Here is a 23629-nt window from a genome sequence, read left to right on the forward strand (position 1 = left end):
ATGGCGATAGGCACTCAGTCTTGCAGCATCGTCTGCTTGGTATCTTTCCAGATGATCTTGATATTCAGTGTACAGTGGCCTGGAGCGGAGGGTCTCACATTCCCCCAACAATATACGTAAGTATTGTGACTGCTATCTACTGCAAAAAGACTAACCTCCAGGCTACACAGGCGCATTTTGAGGTCCAGCATTCGACGCTCACTCACTCTGACCGTGATGTTGTTGGTGATACCTGACATTAATATGTTTTGGGAGCTGGCTCATGATGCGACTTATTTGGGCAATTAACGTATGGTTCAGACAGAGCATGATTTTGATGACAGGTCCAGAACTAAGTTATCAAGACTATGAATAATATAGCCAACAAACACCTACAATATTTTATTTGTATTTAATTATTTCATTCATTATTTTATTCATCATCATTTTCGATTAAACGTAATAAATGTTGCTTATAGAATAACATGTTTCCTCATGTCTGCTTACAGTACCATTATTGATGTCTGTGTCTGGCATTTGATCAGGAGACGCAACATCTTTGTGGAAGTCCCATGAGTTGATCAATGTGGTACTGCAACATTGTTGGTATTCTGGAGGATGCTAGGCCTACCCTCTCCCTGAGGGAATAGGGTTGAGTGCTGTTTGTTTTTGGTTTGGCCATGGCATCCAACTGTTAATAGATTATTCTGTTTAGCTTTATGGGGGAATATTCACATACCTGCATTCCTCATCTAAGATCGTAGGGCATAGGTTGTGTTTGGTGTGATAGGCCTTTAAGATATGATCTAATCCCCAGTTTAGAGTGAATGGTAGCTGAGTTTTGATGGTTTGATAGTTTGCTGACAACATGTCTGTTGTTAGTTGATGAACTCTGTAATTTGTGAAGCTGTTTTTATACTGTACATATATAAATGTATGATACATTGATTCTTGAAGAATATTACTTACAGAATAGATTCTTCATGAGGTTATACAACTGTCTTACAAACATTACTCCAATGTTTACAAAAAAGAGAAACATAAACAAACACTGTATAGCTTCAACATTTAAAAAAAATCCCATATTGATATCACAGACTGTCAATACTTCCACCAGTTCTGTCTATGAATTGGAGAGTGGTAACATCTCCACCCCTATCCCTCAGCTTTATGTGGTGGGGTTGCCGTTTCTTTGTTTTTCAGATTTTTGTGGCTTTATTTTTGTGCTAAATTGTATTGGATGGTAATGGTTAGTTTTTCTGAAAACTATGGTTTGATATCATTCACAAAATGTGCACATTTCACATGGTAATGTGCTCTTAGTTGAGTTATAACGGCACAAACTAGCTACAGCACAATATTAAAATGTGCAGCCTACATTTAGTCAATCCCCTCTTTGAAAGCCAGAGTGAATGCAATATATTGTTATCGGTATAAGTGATCATTTAAGCAACAAAGTAAGGATGTTGATGGATATTCTCAGGTCTTGATGTGGTTATTGGAGGCCAATACCACCAATTGCCATTGTAATTTCAGACTAAACCATGTCTTGCTTTAAGTTGGATCAATAAAACAAATCAATAAAAACCTCTGGTAGTCTGAGTTATCATGTTGAAATTGACATGATGTGTCCTCTAAGTAGTATTTGAGAGGAAGCTCAACAGTATACTAGCCAGAGACAAGGCAGCTACTCTAAAGCTGACTCTTCTTCTACAGTTGTACAGTTGGTATGATGACGTTTTTAATTACTCTGGCTGTTTACTGAAATGGCAGCAATGATGCCATTCTAGTTGTGGGTGAAGCTGATTATAACAAGAACAGGTTAATATCCATTCGGTTTAATAATAGGGTTTGAATCAATGTTAACCCAGAGGTTCAAACTGTCAACAGTGATCAATAGATCACAACTTCATTTCTACTTTTAATTATCCCTTTCTCCATTCTCCCTCTCCAACCTTTAACCCATTTCTCGTAAGCACAGCTGGCACTTAACTAGAGATCCCAGCTCTCCTGGCCCTTCCCCAGGCCCTTCCCCAGGCACTGCAGCGAGGTTGTATTGGAAGCCTGCATCACCAGATGGAACAGGGATCTTTGGGACAGTATAAAGAAACTCTGGCCAATCACAGCTGGAGTTACTGGGGGAGGGTTATATAACAATAAGAGCAGGGTTTTTTGCAGCTGGGGTGTGTGTGTGTGTGTGTGTGTGTGTGTGTGTGTGTGTGTGTGTGTGTGTGTGTGTGTGTGTGTGTGTGTGTGTGTGTGATGAATTGGGTTATTGCAAGGGGGACCACAGCCCTTCTTTCCTCAGATTTTCTGCTGAGTCCTTTAAAACCGAGCCACTCCCCTCTGCCCTGGGTCTCTTCATGTAAGCTAAATGAAGCAGAATCACCATGCTGAAGAACAGCAGCTCCCTCCAATTAAGAATTAATACTGCAGTAGTCAGGATTTATTCCCTCTCTCCTTCTCTCTCAAACCCTCTCCCTCCCTCCCTCCCCTCCATCTCTTTCTCACACTCTCTTTTCCTAACCATCTCTCACCCCTCCCCCTCCCCATCCCTCTCTGTTTCTCTCATCCACTACATCTCTCCCCCTCCCCTCCCTCCCTCCACCCCTACGCATCCCTGTCAGTGAATATGGGTCACAGTGTGCAGTACTACTCTCTCTCCTGTCCCAGGGGTGTGTATGGCAGGTAGCAGAGGAGAGGCAGAAGTGTGCTGTTCAGTTCTATTGCAGCTCTACAATACAGAGTTCTCTGATGTCCCGTAAGACCTGGGAAGAGAGGAAATGGAGCGCACTCAGAAAATCAAGGATTGTGCTTCAGCTGTTCTGAGTCACTCTGTCAGGGCTGCTCTGTGGGCAGCAATCATGTAACAAACAGTTTTTAGTCATGCACTATAATTTCCTGTAATTTATTACTCCTTTTTTGAACACATTTGTGCTAAGGACATACATATCTTGTTGGACTGTGTCCTGCATTACTCGTACACTAGCACCTCTTCATTGTATCGTCTGACCTCAAAACAGTACATAATTTTACCGCAAATATGTATTAAGTCCATACAAACTATGGTAGTGTTATGTATCGTCCTTCAATCTGTCTGTGTTTGCTTCTCTCCAGTTGTAGTGGTGTCAGTTACATTGTGGCTGCCGTTGTTGCCACACAGTTGTGTTTGTAGTGATTGATAGACTGTATTATGGTAGGTGTTACAGTACGTTCCTGTTTCATTTTGTTGTCATGACACTGATGATGACCTATGCCGAAACATAACCTATGTCATACGCCAGCTCTTAGTGCACAGTGGACACATACACACACTTGCATCATGGAAATGATCTACCTTTGCAATCTGGTTTGAATCCAAAACATTTCCATACTGGGGCAGTTGCCTTTTTTCTTTTACACAGAATCCTCTGCCAATGATCCAAGTCAATTTAACTTCACGCTAGTTTACTGGTTGCTAGCTACAAAATGTGACAGGTGTAGCAGGCTAAACACGTTTCACAGTGTCATTGATCACGCCTTGCATATGCCATATTATTCATTTAGGTCGTCAACTCCTGCGCTTGGTGGGTGTAATAGCAAAATAACAGTACGGATGGTATGGTGGGAATTACATTGGTGTAAGCTTGTACTATGCCCTAAAGCTCCAAAGCTTTGGAACACATTACCTTTAGAGATCAGGGAAGCCAGCTCACTAAAGATTTTTAAAAGAAAGTTAAAAACGTACTTCTTCAATATAGCCTTCAACTAGCTCATCTGCACCTGCCTACTGCTCATTTGCCAGCTACTGCACTTTAAATGTTTTATCTATGTATTTCTTATATTTCTTACACAGTAATGCACATGGTCTTTAACCTGACAGACAACAGTTAGGCTACAGGTCCAGTTGACTGGGACTTTGCGCTACTGTGTCTAGAGACAGACGACAGTTAGGCTACAAATCCAGTTGGTTAAAATACTGTGATCTGACGCTGCCGGATCGATGAAAGGTATTCTGCTGATGAGAGTCTTGGCATTGTTGAGTCACTGAACGTACACAGAGACTGAGAACGTACACAGAGACTGAGAACGTACACAGAGACTGAGAACGTACACAGAGACTGAGAACGTACACAGAGACTGAGAACGTACACAGAGACTCAGAGATAAGATGGATAGCGGTTACTAAATGTTAAGGCAGAGGTTGTACATATATATATATATATGTATATATATCTTTAAGTTTTCTTTCTACTGTTTTCCCCTGCTTTTATATTCATTCTATGCTTGTATATGTTTTTATATGTTTTTATATTCACTTAATGTTCTTATTCCTGTTGTAAAGCACTTTGAGCTGCATTTCTTGTATGAAAGGTGCTATATAAATAAAGCTTTACTTACTTACTTACTTGTACAGCATGCTACCGGTAAAACCTTCCACCGGCCCAACCCTAGCTGATGCACCTGTTCCTGTGTGCACAGTGCAGTGGTCACAATAACTTTCTTATCATGACTTAAGCAATGTTTGATACCTACTTTGTATTTATAGCCCAAACATTTGTGATTTTACCGCCTTACTGCATGTGTCCACAGGATAATGCACTGGGCCAGGCGTATCGAGCAGGAGATTGACCGAGTCTTCCAGCACATCAGTGGAGTCCAGCAGCTGAAGGGGGTGAGTGAGTGTTTGTATGTTTGTCCAGCTTGACTTGACTTGTCTATAGCATGAAATGCTTTCACTTGATAGACCAGTCTCAGATAACATGTTTTTATTTTAAGTAAAGCATTACCTATTACCAGTTACTAACCATTGTGGAGGAATAGTTTGTTAGTTGAAACAGTTTTGGAATTGTAATGATATAGAATAGGTTACTGTGTATGTTTCAGTTTCCTGTGTTGTAAGAGATACACCTGGGTGTGTCTTCTGTACAATGAGAGTTTTTAGCGGGTGTTGCCACTAAACCCACAGTTCACCAAAACCTAGACCTTATAGATCACCAGAAGGTAACTGTCCTACGGTGTAGAGATGTGTGGGGGCGTGTCCTCGGTTCTGTGAGCGATGACTGATGGCCATGGCGTGTGTTCACTGTGTTTGTGTCACAGCAGAACAGATGGTCTGGCAGCCTGCGCTAAAGCCTAGATGTGAGCCATGTATTTTTTTCCTTTAATTAACCCATAATCTTGCCCAGTGTTTGAAACAGGCTGGATCTGATGGAGAGAGTATTCCTCAGCCTCCATGTTATCTCACATCAAATACATACTGTAAACTGGCCTGGACTTGGACCTACCCATCATGTAGAAACATAGAATCGGCCTTAATGATGCGTACTTAGACTGTTTTCCTCTACTGTCGAGTGGAAATTGGAGTGAACAAGCAGATCACAAACTATATTCCAGTATATTATTCACTATTTTGGATCTAATAAAAACCACAATTAGTATTATTATAGAATTCGGTTTATACTGACTGGTACATACATTTTAGAAGGCATCTGTATATCACTCCATTTCAAAGGTTACCAAAGTGTACAATTTGGAACAGGCACTTAATATCAGCACATCCATGTCATCAACCTATGGAAGCATATAGTCAAATTGCATTAACATTTGAATTAAGTCCACTATATGCTTCCATATCAACCAGGTGATCCTTCTCATGGTAGTTGTTCACAGGGAGGTTGCAGTTCATTGGGAGGCCAAGCTCCTAACTGCACAGTTCCACCTGACAGACATAGGAGTCACACAGGACTGGACCACATCCCAGTTACTGGGGTTAACAGTGATTATTGTAGCCAGTTGATTTAATATGACATTCCGTTATGTAATGACCGCAGGCCTATGTTTTCGTGTAAAACAGGATTTACCTTCTTTTTAATTTCCTTGCTCAGTTACATTTGTCTTCAAATCACTGTTCACCAGTTCACAAGTCTTGTATGGGAAGGTCATGACAAGAAGGTATAGAGCTATCTACAGCTAAATGCTGCTTGATACTCTACACTACAACTTGAGAACCAATTTGAAAATGTATATTGGATTATACTCGATTAGATTCAACTTTATTGTCATTGCATAGAGTACAGGTACTGAGACAATGAAATGTAGTTTGACAAGTAACCAGCTAGTGCAAAATAGTGGTATGGTGCAAAAGACATGATATTGTTACCCTGGGATGTGATATTTTGGCAGCTTCTCATTTGGAACCAAATGATTAGGATTAGGATCCCCAGATTCTGACACCTACAGTAATCATTCACTAGTCTAGTGTGTTATTTGTATCATCCTTACAAAAATGAACTTTCTATGTGGCAATTTTTCAGCATTGTATTTTTATCTGTTTTTGCAGATCTACAATGAGAAAAGAAGGCAGTTCAGCCTGGTTAGAAATTCACCCCATGAGATGGTGGAGAAGGTAGCCTCGGACATAGAGAAACTACTGGCCAAGAAGCGGAAAGCACTTGTTGTAAGTTTGCAATTTTCCTTTTTTTTTTCTTTTACAAAAAACATTGTACTATAACACTATGTATTAGGGCTGTTACGATTCGTCGACGTCGGTCGACTTGCGTAATGTGCGTCGGTGCGTCGTAAATGTATTATTATATAAAAAATAAATTAATAAGCAAAAAAAAAAGCAAAAATGAAATGGCCTATCGCAGCAGTACGTCTGCAATGAACGAGCACCTCAAGCGAAAGCATCCTGGAGCTCTTTGTGAAGACAGCCGCAAGATAGCACCACCGTAAGTCACCGTTGTATTTCTGTTCACTTTTCCGGCCGTGTATAAGTGAAAAATGGATAGCTACTAGCTAATGTTACACAAGCAATGTAGCTCACCACAGTTTGTATGTCTTGTCTTCTGGTGTTAGTAACGTTAGCTATGTAGCTGGCTAGCTACAGTAGCCTATTGTCATTGTGGTGCTCGCACCTACTGTACGTTATCTAGCTCGTAGCTCGCATGCTACGTTAGCATCAATTTAGCTAAACATAACATAGCAGCGAGAGTAACGTTAGCTAGCTATGTAGCTACTAGCTAGCTATGTGTTGTGGTGATGGACAGACTTCTAAATGGCCATGTTGGCATTCAAGTTGGCTAAACATAGCAGTGAGGTGGAAATTAAGGGGCCTACACATGCTAATACATTTTTAAATTGTATTTTATCGAACAGTAAAAAAAGAATATTGTTAAATTAGTCGTTAGACTAATCGACTAACCGAAAAAATAATCGCTAGATTAATCGTTAGAAAAATAGTCGTTTGGGACAGCCCTACTATGTATGCATTAAATGATGACATACAATATAATGACTACTTATCTACATACTAATGGGTTAAACAAACATGTACAGAATCTATTTAGTGTCTAGAAATAGATACATACAAATATATAAACATATATTTATATATACTTTTGCCCTGCAGAAAGTCTAACTTGAAAAACAGGCTTTACTTTGTCAATAGCAGATACTTGTGCCCAGCATAAATAATGGGACAGTGAAGCATTCTTCTTCGTGTGGCTCTGCACTTCAATTATTATGAGGTTAAAGTACAGATTCTTAGCTTTTATTTGATTGTATTTGTGTACATATTGGTGTCATCATTCAGAAATTACATCACTTTTTATGCATATTCCCCCTATTTCAGGGTACCCAAAAGTAATGGGACAGATTAATAAAATGTCCAAATTAAGCACTCATGTTGCATATTTGCTGGACAATCCTTGTATGCAATAACTGCCTGACACATTCACTATTACCTCATGTCGTCTCTGACACGTTCACTATTACCTCATGTAGTCTCTGACACATTCACTATTACCTCATGTAGTCTCTGACACATTCACTATTACCTCATGTCGTCTCTGACACGTTCACTATTACCTCATGTAGTCTCTGACACATTCACTATTACCTCATGTCGTCTCTGACACGTTCACTATTACCTCATGTAGTCTCTGACACATTCACTATTACCTCATGTAGTCTCTGACACATTCACTATTACCTCATGTAGTCTCTGACACATTCACTAGTACCTCATGGAGAGTGTTCCTTGTAAAGGATACATGTAATAATTATCCATATAATAATTATCCATATAATAATTAATGAATAATTAATGAATTATTAATATTCAAATTGTTTATGATAGATCTGCTTTTGCGCCAGTCAATCAGTAACTATAACTATCTCTAAGTTAAACTCTTATTATTAAATTATTATTACATTCACAAGGGCTAAGAAAGCTTTATTTTCTAACTAAACAGTCATATAAAACAATGAGGTAAGCAATGACTGAAGGGAATGAGGGGTTTTGATTCACGGGTAGTACAGTAATTGACGAATGGGTCTGGCGCACAATGCACATCACGTTAACAATGAATATGGAATATCACAATGCACATCACGTTAACAATGAATATGGAATATTGTTTCAAACAAATCAACAGCTAGGCAATTGTACCTACACAGTGACTGTGATGAAAGTCTGACCAGAACCAGCCATATGTTGTTAAACTAAAATACATTGCAATTTATATACACTATATGGACAAAGGTATTGGGACACCCGAACATCACACCCATATGTGCTTGTCGAACTTCTCATTCCAAAACCGTGGGCATTAATATGGAGTTGGTCCTACCTTTTCTGCTACAACAGCTTCCACTCTTCTGGGAAGATTTTCTACTAGATTTTAGCACTGATGTTGGGCGAGAAGGACTGGCTCGCAGTCGGCGTTCCAAATCATCCCAAAGGAGTTGGATGGGGTTGAGGTCAGAGCTCTGTGTAAAGGCCAGTCAAGTTCTCCCAGACCAAACTCGGCAAACCATGTCATTATGGACCTCACTTTGTGTATGGGGGCATTGTCATACTGAAACTGGAAAGGGCCTTCCCCAAACTGTTGGCACAAAGTTGGAAGCATACAATTCTGTAGAATCACATTGTATGCTGTAGTAAGATTTCCCTTCACTGGAACTAAGGGGCCTTAGCCCAAACCATGAAAACAGCCCCAGACCATAATTGTTTCCACATACTTTTGTCCATATAGTGTATATACAATATACCTGTCAAAAATTGTCTCTATACATTTAAATATACATACTGTATATATATTATGTAGATTTTATTTGTTTAATTTGTAAGTACCCTGTCCTAAGCATGTGGGCCAGGACCTTTATATTTTCATATGCTCTAACTTGAACCTGTTGAACTTGCAGAGGCTGGCCAGTGAGGCAGAACGACTCCAGCGAGAGCATCCCTGGCAGGATAGCATCAAGGTAAATCTTCCCAGGAACACACTATTTGCATTGGTGATGCTGTGTAAGGTACAGTGACTTACAGTATGTAGCACATTTCTTAATGGTCTCACTGCTTTGTATATTGAAATTGTCCCCCAGAAATTGTCCTCTGGTGAAGAGAGGTGATCAACAGTAAATGTCCACACAGTCATTCACAAGTTGTTCACTCCATGTCATTATTCACCATGGGCTCAAGATTTTTGCCACATCGGCTGCCAGCCGATGTGTCAAATAGGACAATTTCAAAGTAAATGACTCAGGGTTAAAATACTTAGATAGCGCTCATCTCATGCTCTGTCATCCTCATGCTCTGTCACCCTCATGCTCTGTCACCCTCATGCTCTGTCACCCTCATGCTCCATAAATCATCATTGGATGGCCTGAGATCATCAGTCAGGGGCCGAGCTGATAGATGAGCTGGTTCCACAGAGCTGCAGCGGACTGACCATGCTTAGCCTAGGGGCTCTGTTGAGTCCTACTCACATTGGCATTCCACTTTTCCACTTGGTTTGTCCCATTAGCCCAATGAGCTGGGCCTGTGAACTCCCCCCCGTCCTCTCATACCACCCCATCTCTCCCAGGGGCAGCAAGTCCCTCCATGAGCCTCACCACAGAATTACCCTTTTCTGCACAAGCCAGCAGAACGCACAGGAAAGAACTTTGTCCTTTCGCACTAACAGAGCAACAACAGTTTAGAGTTTTGATCACAGCAATGGCAAGGCCATAGTACTCATACATGCTCGTAAAAAGTTATTTTGTCATGAGACAGTAACAAATGCTAAATAATGCTTGAGCATTCAATATTCCTGATACTTAACAGTATTTCCCATATTCTAGTGACATTTTTATTTCCATATCTGTCGCGTTTGTTTTCCAGGGGGACATGAAGTACTATGACTCAAAGGCAGAGCTGGATTATGTAAGTAGTGGGTGAACATCACCTCTTCTTAGATGAACCTTCTGTCTTCTCCCTCTCTTTTGAACCTTCTGTCTTCTCCCTCTCTTTTCAACTCCATTTTCTTTTTGTTCATACAGTGGAATTGGATAAGTAGGGAATGGTTTTGCCAAAGTGTTTGTGTGTTTTTCGTTCATTGAAGGGTCCTGTCAATCATAATAGAATACAGTTTGTGTCATCAAATTATCATCACTTAATGATTCTCTGTGTGTGTGTGTGTGTGTGTGTGTGTGTGTGTGTGCGTGTGTGTGTGTGTGTGTGTGTGTGTGTGTGTGTGTGTGTGTAGTACTCCCTGCAGGAAGGTGATGGGGAAGCAGCAAACCCCCCTCTGAAGTTGGAGTTTGTGTATGACCCTAACTTCAAAAACAATGTGAACTACTCGTCCACAGCCGTCCAGATCCCCACAGACATCTACAAAGGAGGTTAGAACCAGATGTGTTAGTACTGGTCAACCAATGCCTTGTGTGATATCCTCTACTGACTGTGGTTATGTTGCTGACAAGTGTGTGTCTTAATAAGTGTGTGTTGCTTTTCAGCTCCCGTGATTTTGAATGAGCTGAACTGGACACAAGCGCTGGAGACTGTGTTTATGGAGAACAGCCGTGAGGATCCCTCACTCCTGTGGCAGGCATTTGGGAGTGCCACTGGTGTAACCCGCTACTACCCAGGTACATCCTCCTCAACCACATCAGACACACCATCCACACCTCCCCTGCTACTACCCAGGTACATCCTCCTCAACCACATCAGACACATCCACACTTCCCCTGCAAAGGATTCAAGTATGGCTTAAACACGTCAGACTGTGCAGTTGAATGTCTCCTGGTACTTCATTTCTAGTGACTATTAAAATAGTTTTTTTTTCCAGTACCCAGATAACCAGTACCCAGATAAGCAAGATGGTGCTTATCTGCTTATCTGGAATTTTCTGTCTCATGTATTGTAATGTGTTTGAATCATATCCATCACATGTCTTGAGTGGTTGAAAACATGTTGTGTTGTGTTTGGCCAATGTTCCTAATTGAGCTCAGGTTAACCGAAAGATCAGCAAGTTGTTTACTGAACCGCTCTTCGCACCTCTGTCTCAAAAGTGTATTTTTTTAAGTAAAAAAAAAAGAAAGTAGACTCAAAAGTATAGTCAGTGATTGAATGTGTAACACATACTATAATATATAACACTTTATTAGGAACACTATACTAATCCTGGCGATCCTTTGCTTTCAAAACCTAAATTCTTTGTCGCATTGATTCCACAAGATGTGGGAAACATTCCATTGAAATTCTGGTCCATGATGACATGATTGCATCACACAATTCCTGCAGACTTTTCAGGTGCACTTTCAAGCTGTGAATCTCCCGTTCTACCACATCCCAAAGGTGTTCTATGTGACACGTTCTAGTCTTTTGGTCCGCATATCTGCTCCGCATGGTCAGCAACAATACTCAAAGGCTGTGGCATTCAAGAGATGATTGACTGGTATTAACACAGTGTGCCAAGAAAACATTCCCCACCCCATTACACCACCTGAAAGAATGAGAAGGTGTACAGGTGTTCTGTCTGGTATAGGCAATTGAAAAGTGAAATTCACTTGAAATTCTATGTTCCTTATTGCCGTCATTTTCCCTGTCTTATCTGTAGCCACACCCTGGAGAGCCCCTGACAAGATCGACCTTTATGATGTTAGACGTAGACCCTGGTATGTGCAATATATATGTTTACCCATTTGATTATGTAATATGAACAGTTGATTGAAGTGGTGATAATTTGATGATTTGATCTCACTTTCTGGTTCACAGGTATATCCAAGGGGCCTCATCCCCCAAAGACATGGTTATCCTTGTAGACGTGTGAGTGCCCTTAAGCTGCTGGTTTAAAATTGTGTGTGTGTGTGTGTGTGTGTGTGTGTGTGTGTGTGTGTGTGTGTGTGGTGGGGGTGTACAGTATTTATTATGATAGCTTTACCATGTCACCCCACAGGAGTGGCAGTGTCAGTGGACTCACTCTGAAGCTGATCAAGGCGTCAGTGATGGAGATGCTGGACACACTATCTGATGACGACTATGTCAATGTAGCCAGGGTAAGTGTGTATGTGATAATGTGGCAAGTACATTTACCTGGACTTGGACTGACATGTCATTGATTTTACATTTGTTAACAATTCCCCTCCCTCTCTCACTCACCATATCTCTCTTGCTCTCTGTTCCCCTCCCTCTCTCACTCACCATATCTCTCTTGCTCTCTGTTCCCCTCCCTCTCTCACTCACCACGTGGATCTCTCTTGCTCTCTGTTCTCTTGTAGTTTTTCTTAATCTCTCTTTCTATATTCCTTTCTCTGTCCTGCTCTGTTTCAGTTTAATGAGAAGGCAGAAGCTGTGGTCCCATGCTTCAGACACCTAGTCCAGGCCAACATTCGCAACAAGAAGATTTTCAAAGATGCAGTGCAGCAAATGCAAGCTAAAGGCACCACAGACTACAAATCTGGCTTCCATTTTGCCTTCAATCAGCTGCTAAATGTAAATGACTAAAATCTCAACACTGGACAACAGTACATTACTGATGCCCAATCATTTATGGCAGCTATCAATTATATTTCTTTAGATGTATCATCGCTAAGATGTATCTAGTAACAGTGTTGTTTTGAATCTCTAGAGGCTTGTTTTTGTGAATGGTATTGGGGTTTGTTTGTGGTTGTTGTAGTACGTTTATATCAGTAGTCTGATAGCCCTATCTGTTTTTGCTTTTTTGAACTCAATCAATAGCATGTCAGGAAAATGTATGTATAACCCTGCCTCTGTAAAGACCCTACCCCTTTTGTTTAAGTATGTTTGCAGATAAGGTCTTTTAACAGTCATACCCCCATGTTTATTTGTCTTTCACTTTCTCTTTCTTAGAAGACAAATGTTCCTAGAGCTAACTGCAATAAGATCATAATGCTGTTTACTGATGGAGGAGAGGATCGAGCTCAGGACATCTTTGAGCAATACAACTGGCCTAACAAGACGGTCAGTTTCTCATGAGATTACAAAAAACCCGAATATAAGCAGACATGTCTCAATTCCCATTTCTTCATTCATTCTCAGATCCATAAATGGCCTCCTATGGCAGACATCATTTGGCTGCCCCTCTCTCATGTTTATACTGTAGATCCTGGAGATACTTTTTTTTAAAATTCCCCTCCCCCTCAGGTGCGAGTGTTTACATTCTCTGTGGGGCAGCACAACTATGATGTCACACCTTTGCAATGGATTGCATGTGCCAATAAAGGTGAGTGGGATGTGCATTGGGGTCAATTAACTTTTTTCACTATGAAAACCAGGAAATAGACTAGAGGTGTTAAATGCAACAGCCAGCCAATATTGGTGCTTGCATTTGATATTAGAACGGATACTGTAATAATGACAATCCGCAAGCAATCAACGTTTATCAATGAATGATGGCTGAGGTGAATTCATCTTACCAGCCTCAGACGACCCCTCTCTCAGATGTAATAGGCTACTTAGACATACATTCACTGTAGTTTTGCATAGTTTAATTACTTTTCACAATCACAATTACATAGGTTGCAATTACTGGATGTCCTCTTATCTTCACTTTCCCGCAAATCTGTCATAATGATGAGCTCTGTTTACACATTATACGACCCCCCCCTATCTCTTTCTCTCTCTCACTGTTTGTCTTTTCTCTCTCCTACTCCTGCTAGGTTTCTATTTTGAGATCCGCTCCATCTGTGCCATAAGGATTAACACCCAGGTGGGTTTGTCTAGAGCCTCTCACACAGCTGAACCCTGGTTGGTGGCTCCACTTCTCCTTGTGGCACTGATTCTCAGTGGAATCATCTGATGCTGTGTATGTCTGTGTACTGCACTGCCCTCAGGTTGTTTGAGAGGTTTGAAGCTCAGCTCCATCCTGTTTAACATCGGTATGTATGTTGTTGTCAGGAGTATCTGGACGTGCTAGGCCGTCCCATGGTTCTGGCAGGCAGCCGTGCCAAGCAGGTTCAGTGGACCAATGTCTATCAGGATGCCTTGGTGAGATCATCCAGCCTGCATTAATATACAATAGCCTTACACATATTATATAAACTACCATTGTAAGACATCAAATTGAGGGTTTTAGATCCAGAGATATTTACACTTGCGAAACATCTTCTTTTTAGTAAAGGATTGTCTAAAGATTTCAACCATGTTGCATTGCATAATGGAGAGACATAATTACAAACCATGTACTGTACTCTGATTCACAAAATGAATGGTTGAGTGTCCCACTAGTATGAAAAACATGCTCATTGCCTTGGTAGTTATGTCAGCTTGTTTGTCTTGGGTCTTTTTAGGGTTTGGGGCTGGTGGTAACCGGGACGATGCCTGTTTTCAATCTCACTGTGGAAGGAAACTCACAGGTACAGTCATGACTAGTGGCCCAAGTTGACATGAAAAACTGACACAATGGAAAATCTCTAACCCTGCTGCTTTTCTTCAACAAATGTTTGTTATGGGGTACTGCCCTGTTGTGGCAATAGGATGATGTGTGATATGAAATCAAAATGCTATCTATCCAAATTCTTAATTCAAACCTATTGATTAATGCTTGATGTTCCCCAGAATCAGCTCATATTAGGTGTCATGGGAGTGGATGTACATCTGGATGAAATCAAGAACCTGACACCACGATACAACGTCAGTATATCACACACACACACACACACACACACACACACACACACACACACACACACACACACACACACATACACACACACGGGTACACGTTCAAACTCTTAGACAACAAACCATTTTCCTTTACTGTGCAGCTTGGAGCCAATGGATACATATATGCCATCGACCCAAATGGGTACCTTCTCCTGCACCCCAACCTTCAACCAAAGGTGATAAATGCTTCACTGACAGTACACTGTGTCTACTGGGGGATTGTTAGTCATTGTACTGTGAATCATGTGTCAATTATATAAAGTGAATGGAGTTGTAGGTTGAGATGTTGGTACAGTAGAACCTGGTAGTGTGTGATTGCACATTGAATGCCAAATACCTTTGATTACCAAGGATCATCGAGCAATTTCCTTATATAACCGCATCTATACCTACATTGTATTTATACATCTATACCTACATTGTATTTATACATCTATACCTACATTGTATTTCCCAGCTTGTTGACCTTCCTGAACCTGTAACACTTGACTTCTTGGATGCAGAAGTGGAGGATCGCTTCAAACATGAGGTGAGTGTTACATGTGGCTGTAGTAGTGCACAGTGTGCCCTGTGTCCACTAGAGTTGTGCCCTGGCATTGAGCAAGGTCAAACTGCACCATGGACGGTGCTCTACGGGAGTCAGCAGGTATGTTATGTCTTATGTCTCTAGGGGAGTCAGCCAGGTGTACAGTATGTTATGTCTTATGTCTCTGGGAGTCAGACAGGTCTACAGTATGTTATGTCTTATGTCTCTGGGAGTCAGCAGGTCTACAGTATGTTATGTCTTATGTCTCTACGGGAGTCAGCCAGGTCTACAGTATGTTATGTCTTATGTCTCTGGGGGTTGGGAGAAAAGCAGTGGGCCTTTTTTTTCAAATGGATTTGTAGGAACTATTTTGAAATCAAAATGTTGATGTGAGTGCAAATCATGCATTGATGTCAATGGAATATTAAAGTGAACGTTTTCGGCGCATGCAGTGTTGTTGAATACTGTTTTGTGTGTTTGTACTCTTCAGATCCGTCGACAAATGATTGATGGCAGACCAGGCGAATTGCAGATTAAGACGCTCATCAAATCAGTTGACGAGGCAAGTCAATGTTGCATTGTCAGCTTTAAGTGTGAGTGTGTGTGTGTGTGTGTGTGTGTGTGTGTGTGTGTGGATTACTTGTGTGTTACTGTATGTTGTCATGCCCAGTGCAATAATCGGTTATTGCCTAACTCAACAACCATTGTCACTTTCATGGATATCGGGAATAAACCTATACTGACATCAAACAACATTTTTCATCTCTCCAATGTAGCGATACGTAGATGAGGCATTTCGAACTTATACATGGACACCCATCAATGGTACAGACTACAGGTAAGTGAGTGGGTGATGGGCATTGCTTTGCAGTTGAAAGTGTTTTCACTTCATTTTCAGACTTACATTTTTTCACTTTTTTCTATATGGGATGCTGCCACCTGTAGCCTGGGCTTGGTACTGCCCACATACGGTGAATACTACATCCAGGCAGACCTAAGTGATGTGATGCTGCAGCTTCAGTGTAAGTACCTGTTCGGGGGGCCTCAATCTCCAAACATCCTGCCTAAATAGGATGGCTAAAGTACCTTGGCATTTGTATAACACAGACATAATGGGCTGATAACAGTCCTTCTCTGTTGCAGATCTGCAATCTCTGCTGCCCAGCTCCTTTGATACAGCGGGACATGTTTTCCTGGCTCCCAGGTACAGAGATATGAATATGTATATACTTTATGCATTTTTGTGTGTGTGTGTGCGCGTGTGCGTGTGTGTGAGACTGTGTAAGATCTCATCTGTGTCTGAACTGATTCTCCTTCAGGGAATACTGCAAACGCCTGCATATCTCGGACAACAACACACAGTTCCTAGAGAACTTCCTGTCTCTCATGGTGGAGATCACACCAGAGTCTCAAGATTGTGAGTTATCAGAGTCTGAGCTTGCAGAAGGTTTCTTTGGGAGACATTTAAAAAAAAAAAATAGACTAATGCCTTAGTCCCCAAATTCTGTGTCTGTCATGGCAGGTGATCAAGGCCTTATTCACAACCTGATCTTGGATTCTGGAATCATTGGGCTGCTGGCATCCAGGGTATGGAGGAACAATGATCTCAATACGTGAGTGAACTCAACTACATACTGTATCACAAACAGGCACCATGTAGCACTCAACCACAACTGAATAACTGACATGAACCTTTCCTCCAGGTATGGTTTCCTGGCATTGTTTGCAGCCACAGATGGTGGAATCACACGGGTCTTCCCACACATGTGAGTGTGTCTTTCAGGCTCCTAAATACACACAATGTGTGGGAGAAGGAACAGGGCGAGGGAACAGTTAGATTTGTGGATAAAATCATAGTATTTGGTTGACAATAACCTGCCTTTCCTGTCAAGTAAACATTGTGTGAGACTTTGTACACAGTGTGATGTGCTAGGTTCATATGTTGAATAATGCCTATTGCCTTACGCCGAAAACCCACCACCGACCTTACCTTACCTTACCTTACCTTACCTTACCTGTGTGTGGCAGAACTTTTGCTGGACTTTTTGCTGCGTCGTCCTCACCAAACGCGTTTGCTACTTCCGCGGCGCATGTCTCAAATAGCGGGTTTTCTGTTCTACAGGTTTTCAGAGGTGTGCTTATCGAGAACTATTGATGCTAGAAGAACACACCAAGATGAACATACATAGAAACGAGTACCTCGTCTTTGAAAGGTCAATTTCTGATTTGATGGACAGCCCGCAGTTTTGTTAGTTGTGCACTCTACCTCTCTTTCTCCCTATGCTGTCCTTCTTTCACCTCTGTCTCTTAACCACTTTCATTAACTTAATTAAGATATCACCGGGAAATTATATATATGTACTGTATATTGAGCCCTGTAGCCCTATCGTTGTATATTGAGTTTGCCTTTGATAATGGCCATCAATAATATAATGTTTCATTTCACTTCATTATGAATTGTTCTGGGTTCAGTCTCTGCTCTCATCCGTTCTTAGATATAATTCTTTTCTCCGTTAGAAAAAAACCTGGCTATAACCAGAAGGCAGTCACGCACATAGACAGGGAGACACAGAGAGAAGCAGAGAGTGATGTCATTTCACGCGACACAATGTTGCCATGGCAAGAGAGAAAGAGAAATCAGACAGGGTGTATTTTTTAATATTTCGCAATCCTGCCAATGACGTGACATTTCACGAGACACTATGTTACTGTGGCGAGAAATCACTGGAAAAATACTGCCACTATATAATTATAGTGTACGTGGGGTTGCTGCTTTGAAACAGATAGCGGAAGTGCTGATTTAAAAAAATATACATATTTACAGATGTAGACATTGAAACTGTAGTCTACTGTATGTTGCTGGTAGATCTATTGTAGATCTGTTGCTGGTAGATCAACACGCGCTGAATAGACGAGCCTTCTATTCTCTAGCGAGCGAGCAGCAGCAGTCAGCGTGAGTCGTGCATGAGAGTGCCAGAAAGGGCACCTAAATGAGACTCACACACACCACGCAGGTAAGGTAAGGTTGACGCTTGTGGTGGAATTTAGCCCTTATTGTCTTGTGTTGCAATGTCAGGAACCGAAACCTACGAATTTTACTCTCTTATGCTTGTGCAATAACAATAAACAATAATAACAATAACAATAAACTTGGAAACTTGAAACTGTGCTTATGTGCTTCACAGGGCTGCAGACTCATGGGATGAGGATCCTGAGCCCTTCAATTCAAACTACTACCGCCGCAGCCTGGACAATAACGGCTACATGTTCAGAGCACCATTGAGAGCCTGTGAGTAGCTGTCTCTGGTACATAATCATTAAGTCAAAACCTTATCTTTCATTATTGTAACACCAAGTGAAATGAGCGGGTAGTTATGTGACATTGCTGGAAATGTATTACAGTAAATGAGCATCTCGGCTCATCTCACATGAAAGGAATATATTCCGCAAGATAATTGAATACTGCACAGAGGAACAGTTTAATTGAATTTTTGACATCAGTTTACTGTTTGCTTTAACTTTGACCATGACAACCCTTACCATAGCCGTGGATGATCCGGTCACTTCAGAAAATGGCACCATTGGAATACTGGTCAGCACTGCTGTAGAAGTCAACTTAGGAGGCAGGACCTTGAAACCCGCAGGTACAGTAGGGATGTCTTTGTTATGATCACAGGTACAGTAGGGATGTCTTTGTTATGAACACAGTGATTTAGGGTGGTGAATCTTCCTCCCAGCCTCTGTGTCTCCAGTGCCAATGTCCACCTGACCCTAGTTCCCTCCTTCTCCTCCTTCTCGGGCGTCTGTGACACTGTCATGTTCTATGTGATGTATTACATGTATAAACTGTATTACATGTATAAACTGTGTCTCAGCGTATGGTCCTGTTCTGTCTCCCCCGCTGCTCAGTGGTGGGGGGGAAGCTGGATCTGGAAGCCTGGGTAGAAAAGTTCAAGATCCTGGCCAGCAACGTGTCAGACAGTCGCCAGGGCTCGCACAAGGTACAGTGTGGAAAGGCTTGATGCAGAATGACCAGTGTGGTTGTGCAGTAACTTGAACATCGTGTACAATTCTGGTTTAGTTTAATGTGTGTGTGTGTGTGTGTGTGTGTGTGCGTGTGCATGCGTGCGTCTGTGCTTCTGCGTGTGTGTGTGTGTGTGTGTGTGGTTGTTCAGTGCCATGAGGTATGACTCTTTGTCTTGCTTTGTACAGTGTGGGCCATCCAGAAGTTGTGAAATGGACTGCGAAGTGAACACTGATGTAAGAACCCCTCTCCAGTCACCAGTCAGTGTTGCCCTGGTGAAGGGTTGAAATGTACAACAGTTGTTTAACAGTGTAATAGTGCCTCTGGGGAATTATGGTATAACATGTGTGCTGGTTTGAGCACCAGAGTGTAGGAGGGAGAAAGATTGTCAGAGAGTGTGGTCTGTACTCTGTTTCCAGGATTTACTCTGCTATCTGATTGACGATGGTGGCTTCCTGGTGATGTCCAATCAAAGAGATCACTGGAAAAAGGTATTGTGTTTAATTCAAATAATTATTCAATTGCCCATGAATGCAAACAATAAGAGGAACATGAGAGATTCTCTGGTGCCTTTTGTCTGTCAACGATACAGTATGGAGATGCACAGTTTGCTGCCTTGATATGTCTATTTAGTCTGCCTGCATGTCATTTATCTCACTCTTTCTCTCTGTCAAAGGTGGGCCTTTTCTTCGGCGATGTGGACCCCTACCTGATGCATGCGTTGTACAACAACTCCATCTATGCCCGTCTACAGTCCTTCCAGTACCAGTCTGCATGTGAGCCGGTCAGCAGCAGCCACACGGGCGCGGCACCCAGGAGCATCTTTGTGGTAAGAGGCCAGGACCTTACCCTACGGCGCCTAACCTATTATAGGGCAACTTAACAGATATATGTCATTATTATGTGTCAATAAGCTATGAGAGTCTGTATGTCACAAACTGAAGAATGTAAACAAAACTGACACTCGTCATTTTTGGAGACAAGCATCATTGTTATGATTGCTTGCAAAGGAGAGCCAGCGTGGTAGAAAATAAGTTGCAGTAAATTCCAGTAAATTAATTTACCTTACCTGCAAACTTACCAAAACCGTAAACCGTAGCCAAATCAGAACATATTTACAGTTCATCAGCAACCACTCAGATGTACTTTTGCTAGCATAACGGTAACGTCTGTCTCGAAAAATGTCTCCAGTTATGTTGACATTGTGCAGTTTGTGATGTATGGACTTTCATAGCGTATTAATGACAGATTATACTCTTCTCTCCTTGTCCCTAATATGGTGTATGCAGCCCTCGATTGCTGACATCCTAAGCCTGGCCTGGTGGACCTCAGCAGTAGCATGGTGAGACACGTCACATGATTGAGGAAACACAAGCTCCAATTAACTAAATTAAGACCCCTCTTGATGTCTGCCTGACATGACATGCCTGAATGACATTCGCTTCTCTCAGATTTTATGGGATGTTCTTTTGACCCTGTCCTCCCATTACTAGATTTAATTATATTAGTAATGTTTTGTGGCACCTGCTTCCCCTTCCCTCTAATTGTGTGTTACCTGACTCATCTCTCAGGTCCGGGATCCAGCAGCTAGTCTACGGACTGGCCTACAACAGCTGGTTCTATACAGGTTTGTGTTGATGTACTGTGTGTGCACATGTGGAGTGTGTACAGAATGCACAAACCCCATTGTGTCTTTGAGTGCGTGCGATGTTTCAGTGTGTGTGAGTATGCGTCATGTTGATGTCTTTCAGCAGATGTTTCCCTTCTCCGATTGCTGTGTCTCTCATCAGCATAACAAAGAGAACTTAAAACAGCTGAGGGCCTGACTTAAGTAGTAAATCGGTGGGGAATAGTTCAGTCAGTGTTCAAATTTCCATGGCAGTAAGTTCATGGAAATAATAATAATAATAATAATAATAATACATTTTATTTATGGGCGCCTTTCAAGGCTCTCAAGGACACCTTACAAGACAGTTTAAAACCACATATCAAAACATTAAAATCAACAAAGCAAAATGAGATAAAAACAGCAAAATCAGATATAACAACAAACAAAATACATGAGATCAAACCAAGTAAGCCGTTGTGAAAAGGTGTGTTTTAAGACAGGATTTGAAAGTGGTGAGAGTGTCAATATTGCGAATGTTGGGTGGCAGAGAGTTCCAGAGGCGGGGAGCAGAGCGGCTGAAGGCTCTAGATCCCATAGTAGTCAGGCGGGCAGAAGGGATGACAAGTTGGTTGGCAAAGGAGGATCTGAGACTACGGGAGGGAGTGTGAGTAAGAAGGAGTTCAGAGAGGTATGAGGTGCTAGGTTATGGAGAGCCTTAAAGGTGAGAAGGAGAACCTTAAAGTGAATACGGAATTTGATGGGGAGCCAGTGAAGTTGTTGGAGAACTGGAGTGATATGGTGAATGGAGGGAGTTCTAGTGATGATGCGTGCAGCTGAGTTCTGGACCAGTTGGAGTTTATGGAGACATTTGTGTGGGAGACCGAAGAGGATGGCATTACAATAGTCTAAACGCCAAGTAACCAGGGCAGTAGTCTATACAGGATGTGACCAGGGCATGGACAAGAATGGCGGTGCTGGAGGGTGTAAGTGATGGACAGAGACGATTAATGTTGCGTAGGTGGAAATATGCAGACAGAGTGACATTGTTGATGTGAGATTGGAAGGATAATGTGCTGTCCAGGATGACACCCAGACTCTTAACCTGGGGGGAAGGGAAGACTGGAGTTGTCAATGGTAAGTGAGAAGCTGTGAGGTTTAGCCAAGGTGGATTTAGTGCCAACGAGGAGAACCTGTTTTATCACTGTTTAATTTTAGGAAGTTGATTGAGAACCAGGATTTAATCAGCTTTATCCTACATAAAGTGTATTACCCTCCCCCAAAGAGAGTACAAACACTCACTAGAATCTTCCCTACAGTATACTGGTGCACTCTTTGGTCTAATCCAAGCAGGCATGGCAATACCAAAATCACCATTGCACACAGTACAGTGCATTGTGATGGCTGCAAACAATGGCACTAAATACATGGGTGTGTTTCCCCCCTTCTGTTTTGCAGGTGATGTTCTGGCTGAAGGGTATGACACCAGGGAGAGGAGCTGTGTGACCATCCAAAGCCAGTTCTACTTCACCAACACCACCAACTCATATAATGTGTTGCAGGACTGTGGCAACTGCTCCAGGTATGTGTCTATTACTGCTCCAGGTATGTGTCTATTACTGCTCCAGGTATGTGTCTATTACTGCTCCAGGTATGTGTCTATTACTGCTCCAGGTATGTGTCTATTACTGCTCCAGGTATGTGTCTACTACGCTATGTCTTTGTTTAGATATTATTGTCTTGCCACATGCTTATGTTTTCTCTCACTCTCAGGCATGCACGTTCATGAATGCACGCTCACAGACACACACATACAAAAATGCAATGACCTCTGTTCCTGCTGCAGGTTATTCCATGCTAAGAGGATAGATAACACCAATCTACTGTTTGTGGTTGCTGAGACACTGCCTTGCAGCTCCTGTGAGATTGAGAGACTGACCCAGGTCAAAACAGAGTGTATCCTTCCTTTTGTCACTTACATTATGGTAAGCCATGAGGGTGGGATACAATACAGCAAAGGAGGTAAACTACACTTTATTTCAGAATCAAGGCATGATCTCCTGCATTTTCCCAAAAATGTAATGCAGTGACATTATTTGGTGTTTGTAGCCACTGGATCACTGGGAGCTGTATGTTTGATATTGACTATACAGTACTCAATATAGGCTTAAAACATCACAGCGATCACTAATGTATTGGCTTCCATAGTTAGAGCTACGGTAAGAGTTTTATTAGATGATAGGCTAGCTATACCTTCTTAACCCAGACTCACAGTTCAGGAGGAGGACCCCTGTGAGGTTTTGAGCACTGCTCGTTACCGTAAAGGCCCGCCTGCCTGCTTCGACTACAACGTCTGGGTAAGGAGTGCGACCAGAGAGAGAATACTTTACTGGCCTATTGCCCTTCTGCTTCGTGTAGTAGGTGTTTGTTCTGACAGTCTGTATTTCCTCTTTATCTCTATTCTAGGAGAACACATCTGAGTGTGGGCGGGGCCACTCATTACAATCTCCAATGGGAATCCTTATCTCTATCCAGCTGATTCTGATTTTCCTTTATCTCTGA

The 23629-nt window shown here is 41.8% G+C and overlaps 1 protein-coding gene across 1 annotated transcript; it reads left to right on the forward strand.

The window, feature by feature from the left end:
* cacna2d2b (calcium channel, voltage-dependent, alpha 2/delta subunit 2b) lies at positions 1-23629 on the forward strand (the record flags this gene model as incomplete). Its single annotated transcript, XM_080548642.1, has 38 exons — positions 1-116; positions 4552-4633; positions 6302-6418; positions 9169-9228; positions 10127-10168; positions 10491-10626; positions 10741-10872; positions 11844-11901; positions 12002-12052; positions 12183-12282; positions 12557-12718; positions 13097-13207; positions 13391-13469; positions 13906-13955; positions 14144-14233; positions 14536-14601; positions 14804-14878; positions 15013-15087; positions 15369-15440; positions 15928-15999; positions 16214-16275; positions 16383-16459; positions 16581-16641; positions 16757-16854; positions 16960-17050; positions 17141-17203; positions 18623-18726; positions 18983-19081; positions 19347-19438; positions 19650-19697; positions 19881-19952; positions 20138-20290; positions 20751-20803; positions 21033-21088; positions 22526-22649; positions 22914-23023; positions 23342-23424; positions 23534-23629. The coding sequence occupies 38 exons, from the start codon at positions 1-3 to the stop codon at positions 23627-23629; spliced, it is 3288 nt and encodes a 1095-aa protein (XP_080404768.1).

Source organism: Nansenia antarctica (assembly GCF_963989245.1).
Source record: "Nansenia antarctica genome assembly, chromosome: 18".
In the NCBI taxonomy this organism is placed as follows: Eukaryota; Metazoa; Chordata; class Actinopteri; order Argentiniformes; family Microstomatidae; genus Nansenia; species Nansenia antarctica.